At 42.4% G+C, this 17,436-nt stretch overlaps 1 protein-coding gene across 1 annotated transcript; it reads right to left on the bottom strand.

The window, feature by feature from the left end:
* Window positions 1–12,185: 12,185 nt before the first annotated feature.
* LOC102915539 (terminal nucleotidyltransferase 5C) lies at window positions 12,186–14,305 on the bottom strand. The gene has a single exon (XM_006995496.4). The coding sequence runs from the start codon at window positions 14,288–14,290 to the stop codon at window positions 12,911–12,913; it is 1,380 nt and encodes a 459-aa protein (XP_006995558.3). The 5' UTR covers window positions 14,291–14,305; the 3' UTR covers window positions 12,186–12,910.
* Between the last annotated feature and the right edge of the window lie 3,131 nt (window positions 14,306–17,436).

Below are 17,436 nucleotides of genomic sequence, written 5' to 3'. Positions count from 1 at the left end.
AGAAACATCAGTGTACTTTTTTTTGGGGGCGGGGGAATCCACTGAATTCAGATAATGTTGTGTTTCTTTATTTCTGGGCTATAGTACCCAACCCAAAGTAACAAATACATCCTTATTCCTACACCTTGCTATCAGTATTGGCATTTCTACTTTTCCCAGAAGGAATTTATTCCATGTGATCTAAGGAAATTGCAAAGACATTTCCTAAAGGAAATGCCAGGTAAGACAATGTTGACACAGACTCAAGTATCACCAAGACCCCAGAGGTGAGGTACACATGGTGATCTGTGTGGTCTTGAAGACTTGGGTTTTCAGATTCATACAGAGACGTGTTTTGAACGTGTATGGATATTGGTGTGTTATAATGGTGGGATAAACAAAACTAGATCAGACAACTAGTGCGGAAATCCTGGTCTTAGTGCTGCAGATTATATATTCAAAAGTTATAGGTGAGTGGGCTGTAGAGATTTTTCACTGACTAAGAGCACTTGCTGTTCTTTGGAGAACATGGGTTCAGTTCCCAGTCCGCAAGCTGGGAACTGCCACAGCTTACAACTGCCTCTAGTACCAGGGGCTCTAATGCCATCATCTGGCCTCAATACACACCTCCACATATGTTGTACATATACATTACATGTAGGCAAACACAGAAAAATTTCTTAAAATTTATTCAATTTTGGGGCTGAATTCTGGGTCAAAAGATTGCCTTCTGTAAATGAACCAGTAATGCCTGATATATCAAAAATTAATGCTGATGAAGAAATCCACAGACTCAATAAATTGAAATGATGTACCATGTAAAGCCTATTTTCAGTGTTCAGGTTGAGAATAGTACCTTTCACTCATAGTACAAGATAGAAATGTCAGGAGCATCAGCGTATATGAAGAGCTCATCAATTGCCCATGTCTGCATGCCAGGTCTTGCAGTAGCAGGTGGAGCAGCTCAATTTGAAAACCTGAATTCAGTGGGTTTAATGGGATACTGGAGCCACAAGTGTCAAGTGTAAATAAATACTAAATTGCAAAGGGCAAAGTGAGTGTGCTTATCTGATGACAAGATTGGCAAAGCAATGATCAAAATTGTGTTACTCAGAGCTGAAGTGCAGGCACATTCTCAAAGTGTTCCCAGAAATGAAATAGGAAGCCCAGTAAGTCTGTCTAAACTACAGTATATATACCTTGATTTGTAGTCAAAGGCACTCTTGACTGAGACTGAGACTTGACTGAGGCAGGAGGCCAGGTCCTCTTGGGTCCCCTGCAATTTTACATTTCTGTATATGTACATGGGTATGTACATGTGAGTAAATGCACCCACAGAAGCTAGAAGAGGGCATCAGAATCACTAGAGTTGGAGTTATAGTGGGTTCTGAGCCATCCAGTGTAGATTCTGAAGACCAAACTTGGGTTCTTTGGAAGAACAAGTACTTATAGGTGCTTAGCCATCTCTCCAGCCCTCTGTTAATCTTTCTCAGATTCTTCCCCATAGGAAGAATCCTTTACCTGGGTAGCTGTTCCTTGTGAAATAGGACATAACCAGACCCCACAGGTCCTATTGGACATGGGCTGAATTTGGTCATTATGGGTAATCCCAAATAGTGTGTGGCCCTCCTATTAAAGTAAATGCTTATGTCAGGGGTTGGGGGCAGGTGGTCACTGAAATTTCAGGCAACATGCAATTCATACTGGGTCCAAGAAGTCATTCTGCAGTTATTTTTCCAAGCACAGAATTTGTAATTGGGATAATTATACTTGGGTATTGGCACAATCTTCATGTTTTCCCTGACCTGTAGGATGAGGGTTATGATGCTTGGAAATGGCTAAATGGAAGCTATTAGAGCTGTGATTACTAGGGAAAATAGTGAATGAAAAACAATGTCTTATTATTGGGAGGTATAGGGAACAACAGCCTTGCTAGTGAGATCTTAGTGATGGTGAGTGGTGCCATGCCCCTTCTGCCTTTGAATCCTGGACCCTTTACTCCATACATATTGCATATTATTGACAACATCAAAGACTTGGAAAATGTAGGTGTGGGTGGTTCCCTCCATACCTCCCTCTAATATTATCTGACCTATGCAAAATTGGGGTGGATCTTGAAGAATGTGAGTTGATCATTGTAAACTTGTAATAATGTAACGGGAATGGTATGCATGTGTGCCTGAGCTGGTTCTGAAGACATGTTTCATGAAGAAGTAGCCAGTATGCATATGGTCCTTACTCTTGCCACTGATAGTTGTTTTTATTAAGTGAAGCCTTAAGTATTTTTATATTGTTAAAGATAGATAAATTAAATTTACAAAAGGAGGTGAAAACACAGTACTGGTACATATGCTAATTCTCTAGAAAGTTATGACATAAGAGGATTTTCAAAATAGCAAATTATTATCTTTTTTTAATAAACATTACCTTTATATGTTTTTAAATAAACATAAATAAAAGTGAGTGAGTCAGAAGTATTATTATATAAATCAAAATGGGTGAGTGAAGTACAAAATAAAGTACAAAATAAATTTCCAGGACATGAAATCTCATTCAAATATTATTACTGAGGATTTTAAAAAATATCAATTGTAGTAGAAATACTCAAGTCTTAGTCAATATGAAAAACAGGAATTATTTGTGGGAATATTTATAGTATATGCATTACATATGTATGGGCTGTAGTTTCTGCTTTGCTTTTTACATTTTTATTATTAAGAAATTTTCTATTCATTTTATATACCAACCACAGATGCCCCACTCCTCCCTCTCCCCCCCCCCCCCAGCCTTTCTCCTGAACTCACCTCCCATTCCCACCTCCTCCAAGGCAAGGTCTCCCATGGGGAATCAGCAGAGCCTGGTACATTCATTTGAGGCAGGTCCATCCAAGACCCTCCCCCTGCACCAAAGCTGCACAAGATGTCCCACCATAGGCACTGGGCTCCAAAAAGCCCACTCATGCATCGTGGATGAATCCTGATCCCACTGCCTGGGGTCTCCCTAAACAGTTCAAGCTGAACAACTGTCTCGCCTATCCAGAGGGCCTAGTCCAGTCCCATGGGGGCTCCACAGCTATTGGTCCACAGTTCATGTGTTTCCACATTTGGCTGGCCATCTCTGTACATTTTCCCACCATGATCTCGTTGTCCCTTACTCATAGAATCCTTCCTCTCTCTCATCAATTGGACTTCTGGAGTTCAGCCTGGGTCCTGGCCATGGATCTCTACATCTGCTTCCATCAGTTACTGGATGAACTATGTAACTATGGCTCTATGATGACAGGGTATTCACTAATCTGATTACTGGAGTAGGCCAGTTCCAGCACCTTCTCTATTATTGCTAGTAGTCTAAGGTGGGGTCATTCTTGTGGATTCCTGGGAACTTCCCTAGCACCCTGTTTCTCCCTGTTCCCATGATGTCTTCATATATCATGGTCTCTTTCCTTGCTCTTCCACTCTGTCCCTGTTCCAGCTCGAACTTCCTGTTTCCTTATGTTCTCATTCCCCATCCCTTGCCCTCCATTAACCTCCCTCACCCCCAGTTTGTTCAGATCTCATATTTTTCTCCATCGCTGGGCGATCTATGTGTCCCTCTTAGGGTTTTCCTTGTTAGCTAGCTTCTTTGGAACTGTGGGTTGTAGTCTGGTTATCCTTTGTTTTACATCTGGTATCCACTCATGAGTGAGTACATACCATGTTTGTCCTTCTGAGTCTGGGTTACCTCACTCAGGATGATATTTTCCAGTTCCATCCATTTGCCTGCAATTTTCATGATGTCATTGTTTTTCTCTGCTGAGTAGTACTCCATTGTATATATGTGCCACATTTTTTAAAATCCATTTTTTGGTTGAGGGGCATCTAGGTTGTTTCCAGGTTCTGGCTATTATGAAAAATGCTGCTATGAACATAGTTGAGCATGTGTTCTTGTGGTATGATTGAGCATTCCTTGGGTATATGCCCAAGAGTGGTATAGCTGGGTCTTGAGGTAGATTGATTCCCAATTTTCTGAGAAACCACCATACTGATTTCCAAAGTGGCTGTACAAGTTTGCATTCCCACTTACAGTGGAGGAGTGTTCCCCTTGCTCTGTATCCTCTCCAACATAAACTGTCATCAGTGATTTTGATCTTAGCCATTTTGACAGGTGTGAGATGGTATCTCAGAGTTGTTTGATTTGTATTTCCCTGATGGCTAAGGATGTTGACCAATTCCTTAAATGTCTTTCAGCCATTTGAGATTCTTCTGCTGAGAATTCTCTGTTAAGCTCTGCAGCCCATTTTTTAATTGGATTGTTCAGCATTTTGATGTCTAGTTTCTTGAGTTCTTTATACACTTTAGAAATCAGCCCTTTGTCAGATGTGGGTTTGGTGAAGATCTTTTCTCATTCTGTAGGCTGTCGTTTTGTCTTATTGACCATGTCCTTTCCCCAAAGAAGCTTCTCAGTTTCAGGAGGTCCCATTTATTAATTTTTGCTCTCAGTGTCTGTGCTACTGGTGTTATATATAGGAAGTGGTCTCCTGTGCCAGTGTGTTCAAGACTACTTCCTACTTTCTCTTCTGTCAAGTTCAGAGTAACTGGATTTATGTTGAGATCTTTGATTCACTGGGACTTGAGTTTAGTGCATGGTGACAGATATGGATCTATTTGCAATCTTCTGCATGTTGACATCCAGTTATGCCAGCACCATTTGTTGAAGGTGCTTTCTTTTTTCCATGGTACAGTTTTGGCTTCTTTGTCAAAAACCAGGTGTTCATAGGTGTGTGGGTTAATGTCAGGATCTTCAGTTTGATTCCATTGGTCCCTGTGTTGGTTTTTATGCCAATACCAAGCTTTTTTTTTTTTTTTTTTAAACTATAGCTCTATAGTAGAGCTTGAGGTCAGGGATTGTGATACCTCCAGAGGTTGCTTTATTGTATAGGATTCTTTTAGCTATCCTGTGTTTTTCCATATGAAGTTGAGTATTGTTCTTGCCAGGTTTGTGAAGAATTGTGTTGGGGTTTTAATGGGGATTGCATTGAATCTGTAGATGCTTTTGGTAAGACTGCCATTTTTACTATGTTAATCTTACCTATCCATGAGCATGAGAGATCTTTTCATTTTCTGATATCTTCTTTGATTTCTTTCTTTAAAGACTAAAAGTTCTTACCACACAGGTCTTTCACTTGTTTAGTTAGAGTTACCCCAAGGTATTTTATATTATTTGTGGCTATTGTAAAGGGTGATGTTTCTCTGATTTCTTTCTCAGCCCTTTTATATTTGTATATAGGAGGGTTACTGTTGTTTTTTTTTTGTTTTTTTGTTTTTTTTTTTTGTTTTTTTTTTTTTTTTTTTTTTTTTTAGTTAATCTTGTATCCTGCCACATTACTGAAGGGATTTATCAGCTGTAGGAGTTCTCTGGTAGAATTTTTGAGGTCACTTATGAATATTATCATATCATCTGCAAATAGTGAAAGTTTGCCTTCTTTTCCAATTTCTATCCCCTTGATCTCCTCTTGTTGTCTTATTGCTCTAGCTAGAACTTTGAGTACTATATTGAATAATTATGGGGAGAGTGGTCAGCCTTGTCTTGTTTCTGATTTTAGTGGAATTGCTTTGAGTTTCTCTCAATTTAATTTGATGTTGGCTGTGGGCTTGCCATAAATTGCCTTTATTATGTTTAGGTATGTTCATTGTATTCCTGATCTCTACAAGACCTTTATCATGAAGGGGTGTTGGATTTTGTCAAAGGCTTTTTTTTGTTTTGTTTTGTTTTGTTTTTCAAGACAGGGTTTCTCTGTGTAGCTTTGCGCCTTTCCTGGAACTCACTCTGTAGCCCAGGTTGGCCTCAAACTTACAGAGATCCGCCTGGCTCTGCCTCCCGAGGGCTGGGATTAAAGGCATGCGCCACCATCGCCTGGCTTGTCAAAGGCTTTTTCAGCATCTAATGAGATGATCATGTGGTTTTTTTCTTTCAGTTTGTTTATATGGTGTATTGACAGATTTTCATATGTTGAACCATCCTTTCATCCCTGGGATGAAGCCTACTTGGTCATGGTGGATAATTTTTTTGATGTGTTCTTGGATTCAGTTTGCCAGTATTTTATTATTTTCGCATCTATGTTCACGAGATTGGTCTGTAATTCTCTTTTTTGGTCGCATCTTTGTGTGGTTTGGGTATCAGGGCAACTGTAGCCTCATGTAAAGAGTTTGACAGTGTTCCATCTGTTTCTATTGTGTGGAATAATTAGAGAGTATTGGTTATTAACTCTTCTTTGAAAATCTGGTAGAATTCTGTGCAGAACCCCCCTGGTCCTGTTTTTTGTTTTTTGTTTTTTTTTTGGTAGGGAGACTTTTAATGACTGTTTCTGTTTCCTTAGGGGTTATTGGTCAGTTTAATAGTTTATCTGGTCTTGATTTAACTTTGGCATGTGGTACCTACCCAGAAAATTTATTTCCTTCAGATTTTCCAATTTTGTGGAGTACAGGTTTTTTTCCCCCTGGTTTTTCAAGACAGGGTTTTTCCATGTAGTTTTTGTTCCTGTCCTGGATCTCACTCTGTAGACCATGCTGGCCTTGAACTCACAGAGATCCACCTGGATCTGCCTCCCAGTGCTGGGATTAAAGGCATGTTCCACTGCCGCCCTGCTTGAGAACAGGTTTTTGAAGTATGGCCTGATGATTCTCTGGACTTCCCCATTGTCTGTTATGTCTCCCTTTACATTTCTGACTTTGTTAATTAGGATGCTTCTCTCTGCCTTTTGGTTAATTTGGATAAGGGCTTGTCTGTCTTGTTGATTTTCTGAAAGAACTGCTTTCATTGATTTTTTTTGTATTGTTCTCTCTGTTTCTATTTTATTGATTTCAGCCTTCAATTTGATTATTTCCTGGCATGTATTCCTCCTGGGTGAGTTTGCTTCTTTATGTTCTAGAGCCTTTGGGTGTGCTGTTAAGTCTTCTTTATGTTGGCATTTAGAACTATGAATTTTCCTCTTGGCACTGCTTTCGTAGTGTTCCATAAGTTTGGATATGTTGTACATTTGTTTTCATTGAATTCTAGAAAATCTTTAATTTATTTCTTTCTTGACCCATTGGTGATTCAGTTTAGCATTATTCATTTTTCAAAAGATTGTAGGCTTTCTCTAATTTTTGTTGTTGAAATCTAACTTTAAGCCATGGTGGTCCAATAAAATACAGGAGGTTATTTCAATTTTTTTATCTGTTGAGATTTGCTTTTTGACAGAGCATGTGGTCGATTTTAGAGAAGGTCCATGGGATGTTGAGAAAAAGGTATATTCTCTTGTGTTAGGGTGGAATGTTCTCTAGATACCTATTAAGTCCATTTGAGTCATAATGCCTGTTAGCTCCCTTATTTCTCTGTTAAGTTTCTGTCTGGCAGACCGTCCTTTGGTGAGAGTGGGGTGTTGAAGTCTCCCACTACTAGTGTATGGGGTTTGATGTGATTTAAGCTTTAGTAGTGTTTCTTTTACAAATGTGGGTGCCCTTGTATTTGGGGCATAAATGATCAGAATTGAGACTTCACCTTGGTGGGGTTTCCCTGGGATGAATATGTAATGTCCTTTCCAATCTCTTTTAATTTGAAGTCTATTTTATTAGATATTAGGATAGCTACACTAGCTTGGTTTTTAAGTCCATTTGATTGGAAAGTCTTTTCCCAACTTTTACTCTGAGGTAGTGTCTGTCTTTGAAGTTGAGGTGTGTTTCTTGTATGCAGCAGAAGGATAAATCCTGTTTTTGTATCCATTCTGTTAGTCTGTGTCTTTTTATAGGCGAATTGAGACCATTGATATTAATAATAATTAATAAACAAGTTTTTGTTAATTCCTGTTACTTTTTGTTGGCAGTGTGTGTTTTCTTTCTTTGGTATTTGTTGGTGTGGGATTATTTATTGCCTGTGTTTTCATGATATGTTGGATTTTTCCTTCTAGGGCTTTTTGAAGGGCTGGATTTGCAGATAGGTATTGTTTAAATCTGGTTTTATCATGGAATATTTTGTTTACTCTGTCTATGGTGATTGAGAGTTTTGCTGGGTGTAATAGTCTGAGTTGGCATCCATGGTCTCAGTGTCTGCATAATATCTGTCCAGGACCCTCTGGCTTTCAGAGTCTCCATTGAGAAGTCAGGTGTTATTCTGATGGGTCTGTCTTTATATGTTACTTGGTCTTTGTCCTTTTCAGCTCTTAATATTTTTTCTTTATTCTGTATGTTTAGTGGTCTGATTATTATGTTGTGAGGGGACTTTTTTTTTGGATCCAGTCTATTTGGTGTTGTGTAAGCTTCTTGTATCTTCATAGGCATTTCCTTCTTTAGGTTTGGAAAGTTTTCTTCTATGGTTTTGTTGAATATATTTTCTGTGCCTTTGAGTTGGTATTTTTCTCCTTCTTCTTTAGCTATTATTCTTAGGTTTGGTCTTTTCATGATGTCCCAAATTGTAGCTGGGAGATAAAGGATCAGGGTTGCCCTTTAAGACATCATACAAAGGATGAAGTTGACCTGTTGGAATCTTTAAAGTAGGCCAAAGCCATTGCATATCTTCCAGAAACGTTTGGAAATCATTAAGCATACATAGCTGATCCATATGCAGAGTAATCTTTTGTGGATATATGCCTGTTCGTAACAATTCATGACCTAAATAATGATAGGGAAAGGATACCTGTACCTCTTCTGGGGCTGTTTGTAAATTAGCCAGGCTAAGAACCTTTTGTAATTTAGAAAAGGCATCAAAAACAAGTTTTTTACCTTCAGCAGCCAATAAAATATTGTCCATGTAGTGAATTATATAAACATCTGGAAAAGCTATTTGAACTGGAGCTATGACCAAAGACACATAAATTTGACATATAGTAGGGCTATTGGCAATTCCTTGGGGCAAGACTACCCACTGATATCTTTGATAAGGTTCTTTGAGATTTTCTGATGGAACACTAAAAACAAAGTGAGGGCTGTCCTCGGGATGCAAAGGAATGGTGAAGAAACAATCCCTCAAGTCAACCACAATTAAATGCCAATGTTTAGGAATTGCCACAGGGGCAGGCAAACCAGGCTGTGTTGCTCCCATGAGAAGCATGATTTTATTTACAGTTCTAAGATCTTATAACAGCCTCCATTTTCCTGGCTTCTTTTTAATAACAAATATAGGTGTGTTCTAGGGTGAAATGGAAGGAATGATATGTCCAGCATCTAACTGTTCCTTAACTAATGCATTCACAGCCTCCATTTTTTTTAGTAAGGGGCCACTGTTCAACCCATACAGGGTCATCACTTTTTCAAGTGATTTTTATTGGTTGTATTATTGAAGGCTGCTGTGCAGTGACCCCTATGGAAAAAACCTAATCCTCTAGTATCCCCAGGACATCTAGTAACACAGCTTTTGTCTGCCACAGGTAGTGGATCTCCTTGCAGCATTTTCCCTAAGCCTCTGCCCAGGCAGGATCCCTGACTCTTCAGCATCTGTTGTATAGGCTGTGTAGTAAGCACTGCTCCCATACAGTCTAACACATCCCGTCCCCACAAGTTCACTGGAATGTCAGGTAGCACAAAGGGTTGAAAAGTTCCTGCATGACCTTCCTTATCCTTCTAATTTAAAAGTAGCTTGCTCTGTAATGGCATCTGAGCTGTGCCGATAGTCTGTAGGTTAGAGGTTGAATTTTTTTTTTTTTTTGGTTTTTTTGAGACAGGGTTTCTCTGTGTAGCTTTGCACCTTTCCTGGAACTCACTTGGTAGCCCAGGCTGGTCTTGAACTCACAAAGATCCACCTGCCTCTGCCTCCCGAGTGCTGGGATTAAAGGCGTGCGCCACCACCGCCCGGTTTAGAGGTGGAATTTTTAAGGGGCCAATGTTTTATAGAGATAACTGAAGTGTCAGCACCACTATCTAAAAGACCCTGAAAATTGCGATCATTAACTTTTACATTTAGCATGGGTCTTTGTTCTAAGGTGGAAACCCAGCAGGCTAGAAGGCCTGTAGAGCCAAATCTACCATCATCTCTATGTGATTTAAGAAAAGGATTATGAGACAGGCTGGCAGAGGCAGGCAGGCCCAGTGGGTGGCAGCCAAAACACAGTTGCAATAAAGACCAGGAACTGAGCTATTACCCACTGAAGAGTTAGTGAAAACAAGCCCTTAATCAATAGCAGTCACCAGGAATTTGATTTAGTAACCAGAGTCTCATCTTAATGCAATGACTGACCAAGCAGCAGCATCTTCCTGCCAAGGTTTAAGGCAGAGGGTGTGCCTGGAGCTCAAGGCCAAGAACCAAGTACGTGTGTATCTGTGTACTCAATGGCGAAGGTATTGTTTTCAACCTAGCTGCTACTGACTCTGAAGAGCAGACTGGGAGAGCAGGCTCAGAGTACGTACTTGCACTTCAGTGCCCTCTGCCAAGGCCAAGTTGCACGTTACCCAACACACACACACACACACACACACACACACACACACACACACAAAGGGGAGCCACTGGAGTCACTAAAAGTTAGGGTGTCTGGTGCTTAGGTAAGCCACGCAAAAGGCAGGTTTCAGATAGAAAGCTTCCCTGGCCTGTTTCTGGTCTGGCAGAAAGTTCACAGAGCAGGTAAATACACCTCTAGTCCAGACATCCACAATCCAGGAGTTGTGTCTTAAAAATGGAGCTCTGGTCAACGCAACTTTTTACTGTGATGGTTCTAGAACACACATCAATTCTCAAACTACAAAACAGCTGGACAGGCAAAGAAACTACCAAGAGGGCCATCATACAGCGGTGGTTTACAACTTCTGTCTCTCTCTCCATCCTCAGGAGACTATGGCCTGGCCTGACTGGAAACATATATATATATATATATATCAGAAAGAATTTCAAAAAGAAGCCAGATGTTTTTCCAGTGCCTCACTGGTCCCCAAGCTTTCTCAGTCAAAGCAATCCTGATTTCTGCTTCTATTAACAAGTCCTTATATTGAGGGAGGCTCCAACCCACTTCAAAAGCTCTGACTCTACAAATCTATTTCTGTGCCAACCTGTCCTCACTGCACTACAATGGCAGCATTTTAAGGTCATGGATGACCGATGGTTTTCAAAGTTGGGTTCCCTTTTCTTTACCTTCCCTCCAACACTGAAACAGCTCGGGTCCCCTCACAGGACTCAAAAGTCAGTGAATTCAAACATAACTAAGATTCACAGAGCAGTAGAAACTGGTGATACTAAGTGGCTTCTGGTGACCTAACTTAATATGGAGGCCAGTGAAGACGCACATCAATCAGCTGTTAAGGGGACCAATGTAGCACATTTCAGAAGAAACTTGAAAACACATTACTAGAAAAAGGCCAGCCAATTACTTTGTACTGGGCCTTTTTGCATGAAGATAACTAGTTCAATAAAGCAAATACAAAGCAATCACTCAGATCTTTGGATTTTTATGGTCGCTGGACAAAGTAAAAATTGAGCTCTTGGATCTGATGGAATCACTTTAGAAATCAAGCTTGCTGGCAATACTGAATGCCTTTCCCCTTGATATCCTAAAGTGATGCATTCTAAAATACCCCAGAGAAAGTTTCAAAAGGTGAAATATCTCATCTGAATCTACTAGGTAAGGCAACAGTCGCCTGGATCTCTCCCCATGGACTGCTTGCTTTGGGCCTGCAATTAACACTGTTTTCCTGCTAAAGTGCAGAATATAGACATAATGCTTAAATCTACAGAATAAGAAAGGTCATTCTTCACTCACTCAACTCTTCCCCGAATACAGCAGAGTAATATCAAAGTGCCCTGGTAGCTAGAACACACAAGGCCAGACGACACTAAACCCTACTTCCCCGCAGCTTGGAGATTGGAAGTGAAATTCAACAGTGGGTTCACTGGTCACTCTTTTCTCCTGAAATTCCTGAATTCTCCTGCTGTGAAAAATATTTGGGGAATGCAATCACTCTTTTTTAAGGGATTGGAGAAGAAGGGTCCAACGTACTCCAGCAAAATAGCTGTCATACTGGGACTGATGTCCAAAAATGGGTTTCCAATTAAAACATGGGAAGAACCTCATGTCAGCTATGACCATGACTCTGGTCACAACATAGTCCTTACTCTCAGGAAGAGCGAACAAGAGTCAGTCATCAGAGAGCCAATGGGGAGGGGGGGAGGAACATGTCATTCAATAAGAATTCCTTACAGAAAACAAAACAAAACATTCATGTTCCCTATTGACAATCGCCACCCGCCACCACAATTCTACTTAAACATTATGTTCCACATTTTATTTTGTTTTCAAGTTACATTTCAAGAAAAGGTCATTTTTTTTTTCTCCACAATATCTCATAATTCCTTGAAACAGACCAGCATCTACCATAAACCACTTCCAACCAGATCTCAAGTCTCCAGCTATTGGCTTTGGTTTATTGATGAATGAAATTCTCAGCTCTGCTACAGGGATTAGACACACACAACTCAGTCCCGTGAATGAAAATTCAGTCACAAAGAGAACCCTTGTGTTTACCAGTTTCGGGGCTGACTAAAACTGACACAATAGGAGACTACCAGCACGGCTTTTCACGAAACTGCTGAGAATCCTGAATGAGAGCCCGCAGAGGACTGGAGGCTGCTTAGTCGAGAAGAGCGCCTTGAACGCTTCTCACATGCTGCCCAACTCTCCCAATCTCAGAGACTGTGTAGAGTTCAAATCCCATGTGCTAATGTCTGGGAAGTGACAAGTTAGTGACTATCTTAGAAAGATGTAGAGAGGTCACACTTCCTATTGCATCTTCCAGAGTGGCACTGTAATATGGGTCCTTTTAGGGTTGGCTCCTGATAGTCTTGTGGACCTATTCCAATGGGTTCACAAAGAAAAGTAGAGTCAGAGCTGAGTTCCCCTTTAAAAGCCAAACACCTACATCTAGGAGGAGGCTCTCCTACCTGAAAGCCCCTGCCCTAAATGGGTTCCCACTGTGGAAACCCTCAGGTCTCGAGGTTAGTTACAGGGCAGCCATGTTGGATAAGGCTGGCTGTAGGTAACTGGAGGATGGGCGATGTAATAGTTGTTGAAGTTGCCATCGCTGACATAAGGAGCTGGCTGGTAGTAACAGGTGACATTGGTGGCACTGGGGATGATGTTTTGCTCTGCCAGCACTCGCAAGGCCAGGAGAGAGATGAGGTTCAGGGTCTGCCTGCATTCGTGCCCCATAAGGCACACGGTGCTTTCGTTCACTACCCTGCGAAGAATCATGAGGTAGTCGTACTTGCTTCTCTCTTCTTCAGCGAAGTGGTTTTGAAGGTAGGTCTCCAGCTTCCTCTGCTGTTCCAGGATGTCTGGGAAGTCGATGAAAAACCTGGAGCACATGTAACGCTCTAGAGTCTTGATTTCCTCCTGGTCCGCAGGCCTGAAGTCCCGCACCAGAAGGTTGCTGTACTTAAGAAGACCCCCGCCTCGGATTTCTTCAGGGTTCTTGGTGGCGATCAGCCTGTTCTGAAGATGGTCAAAGGCTTCCTCAAAATCCCCGTACACACTCTCCCCGATCACTGTGGGGTGGAAATGCGCAGAGGTGGGATTACTGGAGCAGTCATAGAAAAACAGCAAAGAGTCTAGAATGATCTGGAAGGAGTCCACACTGAACTCAAACTGACGCCGGATGGAGTCAACAAACTTGAGCTCCACGTTCCTCCCGTTCTTGTTGGAGAGGGAAATCAGGCTCCAGTGGTCTGCCTCTGTGCAGACCTTCACCAGCTTCTGCACATACGCCTCCTTCAGGGTGACGGGGCTGATCTTGAGCTTATTCACGCCCTCTGGCCGAAAGTTCAGAAGGGAGCACAGAACTACATCTCTCACCAGCTGAAATTCTGTCTCCGTGGGAAGAGCCACGTGAAAGATGAGATCCAGATCTTTGTAACCCAAGCCGTTGTCTTTGACCAAAACATGGCCAGCTGCAGAGCTGTTCAATCGGACGTCCTGAACTTTGATGCCTGCCTCCTCCAGCCGGCTGCGGACAGTCTGGACGATGTCCTTAAGGGTTATCTCCAAGGTTGGAAAGTTGCCTCGTCCGTGGACGGGTACGACCTCTGTCAGAACCTCATGCAGCCGGCTAACCTGGTCCCAGTTGAGCACGCTGAGGGACTCACAGTCCCTGGTACTGCTGCCTTCCTCTGCCATCTTGGGGGATGTTCTAGCCAGGGGGAGCTGGGCGCTGGAAGAGGCGGCGACAGAGGCAGGTGGTTGGCGTGGGCAGCCCCCAGCAGGAGCAGCGCGGTGACTAAGGCCCCTAGACAGCTGCCGCGAGTGAGCGGTCCCACCGCTGCCCCCTCCGATCTTAACCGGCCTGACCACTCCCCCGCGCCTACCCGCCCCTGAAAGCATTTTTGTAAGTCAATCTTAACCTGTTCCCAATCTGGTATATTAAATCCCCCAGAGACCAGAAACCAGGGGCTAACATTCTGGGGGATCTGAATGAAATCTTTAGCCATCCTGCTCGTAATGGTGGTGTCCTGTTGCTTCAGCAGTCCAATTAACTGTTCCTCCAGGAGCGACTGCGAACTAGCTGCACCCATAACAATTCACCCGCTCTTACTTTTTTTAAAAATACTGGCCAGCCTTTCTTCGTGTCCTTCAGTGCATCCCTTTTTTCTTATATCTTGGTGGAAGCTCCACTTGTAGCGCCCATGCTATTACCTATTCACCATGTCTGAGCGAGGGGCTGAGGATTAAAGCAGAGACAAGACAGCGGGTCATTTGTCTCAGTAGAATGCTGTTTATTAAAGGAGGGAGGAGGCCTTAAATACAGGCTTACAGCACAGTGGGAGAACCCTGGAGGGCAGAAGTTTGCTACAAATGTTTTACATTCTTGCATCCTAGCTGTTTACACCAATATGCAGGATACACAAACAAAGAACCTCCTGTAAGCTGTTTAGGAGGAAGGAAACCAGGGAATTAGCATAGGGAGGACATCTAATCAAGGTCAGCAAGCAAGGCCACAGCCACACAAGGAATAGGGGTCAGGCCCAACACCAAATTTCTTGGACATTTTGTTTTATGACTTTGTTGGCTTTAGTGTTTTCTTTGACTGACCAATCTATTTCTTCTATGGTATCTTCATTGACAGAGATTCTCTCTTCCATCTCTTGAAGTCTGTTGTTTATGTTTGCATCTGTAGTTCCTGTTTGTTTACTCATAATTTCCATTTCTAGCATTCCCTCAGTTTTTGTCTTCTTTATTGTCTTTAGTTCAGTTTTAAAATGTTGGATTGTTTCCTTCACCTGTTTAATTGCTTTTTCTTGGCTTTCTTTAAGGGATTTATTTATTTCTTCTACTTTTTTGTTGGTCTTTTCCTTGATTTCTTTAAGGGAATTTTTCATTTCCTCTTTAAAGACCTTTATCATCTTTATTTTTATTTTTATTTATTTTATTTTACAATACCATTCAGTTCTACATATCAGCCATGGGTTCCCCTATTCTCCTATTCTCCCCCCTCCCACCTCCTCCCTTTGCCCCCAGCCCACCCCCCATTCCCACCTCCTCCAGGGCAAATCCCCCCCCCCCCAGGACTGCGATCAACCTGGTAGACTCAGTCCAGGCAGGTCCAGTCCCTTCCTCCCAGCCTGAGCCAAGTGTCCCTGCATAAGCTCCAGGTTTCAAACAGCCAACTCATGCAATGAGCACAGGACTTGGTCCCACTGCCTAGTTGCCTCCCAAACTGATCAAGCCAATCAACTGTCACACCTATTCAGAGGCCTGGTCCAACTGGGGGCCCCTCAGCCTTTGGTTCATAGTTCATGTGTTTCCATTCATTTGGCTATTTTTTTTCAATAATTGAGTAGTCTCACCAACTCCTCCAAGTTGTTGGGTTTTGCAGGATCAGCAGCTGGGCCCTGGGTTGTCCTCAGAGGGAGTGTTCAGATTCGCTCTAGTTGTGTCCCACTGAGATAGCTTCTTCCCTGGGTGTTGGGATTAGAGGCATCCCTGCCTCTGCTTGTCACTGCTGCTGGGCTTGTCTACCTCTGCAGGCAGCCACCGGGCCTGTATGTCTCTGCCGGCTGCCACCACGGGCCTACCTGCCTCTGCTTGTTGCTGCTTCCGGGGCCCGTCTATTTTTGTGGGCTGCCGCCAGGCCTGTATCTCATCTTCTTAAAGTATTTTTAAGGTCAATTTCTTCTGCTTCTTCTGTATTGGGATGTTCAGGTCTTGCTGATGTAGAACCACTAAGTTCTGATGGTGCCATATTGGTCTTTATGTTGTTGACTGCATTTTTGTACTGGCATCTACCCATCTCTTTCTCCACTCAGTGCAAGCAGTGTCTGTGCCTGAGGGAGCCTCTCTTGGTCCCAACAATACTCTTATTCCAATGGGAGCTCTTGGTCTAATTGGGGCTCTTGTTCCAATCAGTGCTGATGTGCTCTGTTTCTCAGGGACCAGCTCTTAGTCCAGTCAGTACTGACAGGCTTTGTCTCAGGGAGCAGCTGCAATCTCATGGGGTGGACTTGGGAGTGGTGGGGCTTGTAGGGTACAGTGTCTAGTGGGGGGTAGTGGTGTCTGATCTGCCTACAGAATAACTGCCTGCTGGTCTGAAACTGGGACTGCAATGGGTGGTGGTGTGGGGGCACAGGGTTGTGCCCCTGGGTCCAAAGCCTAGAGACTGGGGTGTTAGGCTATGAGAACAAAGATTCATCTCTAAGTCCATTTGGTGTTGGTGGGCTCTGTCTCAGGGAACAGCTGCAGACTCAGAGGGTGGGTGGGTTTGGGGGAGGTTGGGTTTTTGGGCTCCAGGGTCTGGTGGCGGGTGTTGGTATTCCAACCTGTCTTTAGGAGACTGTCTGCTGGCTTGAAACTGGGACTGCAATGGATGGTGGTATGAGGGGACAGGGTTTTGCCCCTGGGCCCAAAGCCTAGAGGCTGGAGTGTTCAGCTATGAGAACAAAGACTCAACTCTTAGTCCAATCAGCTCTGGCAGGCTCTGCCTCCACCCTATACTTTTTCATCATGCAGAGACTAAATAAAAAATAATACAGCTAGCTTTCTCAGGATTTGACCATTATCTCAATTTTCTTAGGTTTCCCTAAAGATGCCATTGCCCCAGACAACAGAAAACAGTCCCCAAAACACAACACCCACATTTCCCAAGAGGTGGGGTGGATGGTTTTTGGTCATTCAGTGGTTTGTGCGTGTTTATCATTGTTTAGGTGGTTGGTTACAAGTTGTTATTGACAATGGTAACAAAACAAAACAAAACAAAACAAAACAAAACAAAACAAAACAAAACAAAGGAGATTAGATTCAACAATCTCTCTAAAGGGAAAAGGGAGATATAGTATAGAAATGATGGGATAAAAGGGTAGATTGTTGAGTCTACTTTTGAACAACCACTAGTCTCAAATATTTTACATTGACATGGATTTTTGTATATTGATACAAATTTAAAGGTATTTTTGTTATTATATATGTATATATAATATATATGTTTCTACTCATGTTTAAGATATTGTACCTATGCAGTTAATTTAAAAAATGTA

The sequence above is a fragment of the Peromyscus maniculatus genome, chromosome 17 (genome assembly GCF_049852395.1).
Source record: "Peromyscus maniculatus bairdii isolate BWxNUB_F1_BW_parent chromosome 17, HU_Pman_BW_mat_3.1, whole genome shotgun sequence".
NCBI lineage: Eukaryota > Metazoa > Chordata > Mammalia > Rodentia > Cricetidae > Peromyscus > Peromyscus maniculatus.
The sequence above is the reverse complement of the archived record's forward strand: the minus strand, read 5'-3'. Positions and strand labels throughout refer to the sequence as shown.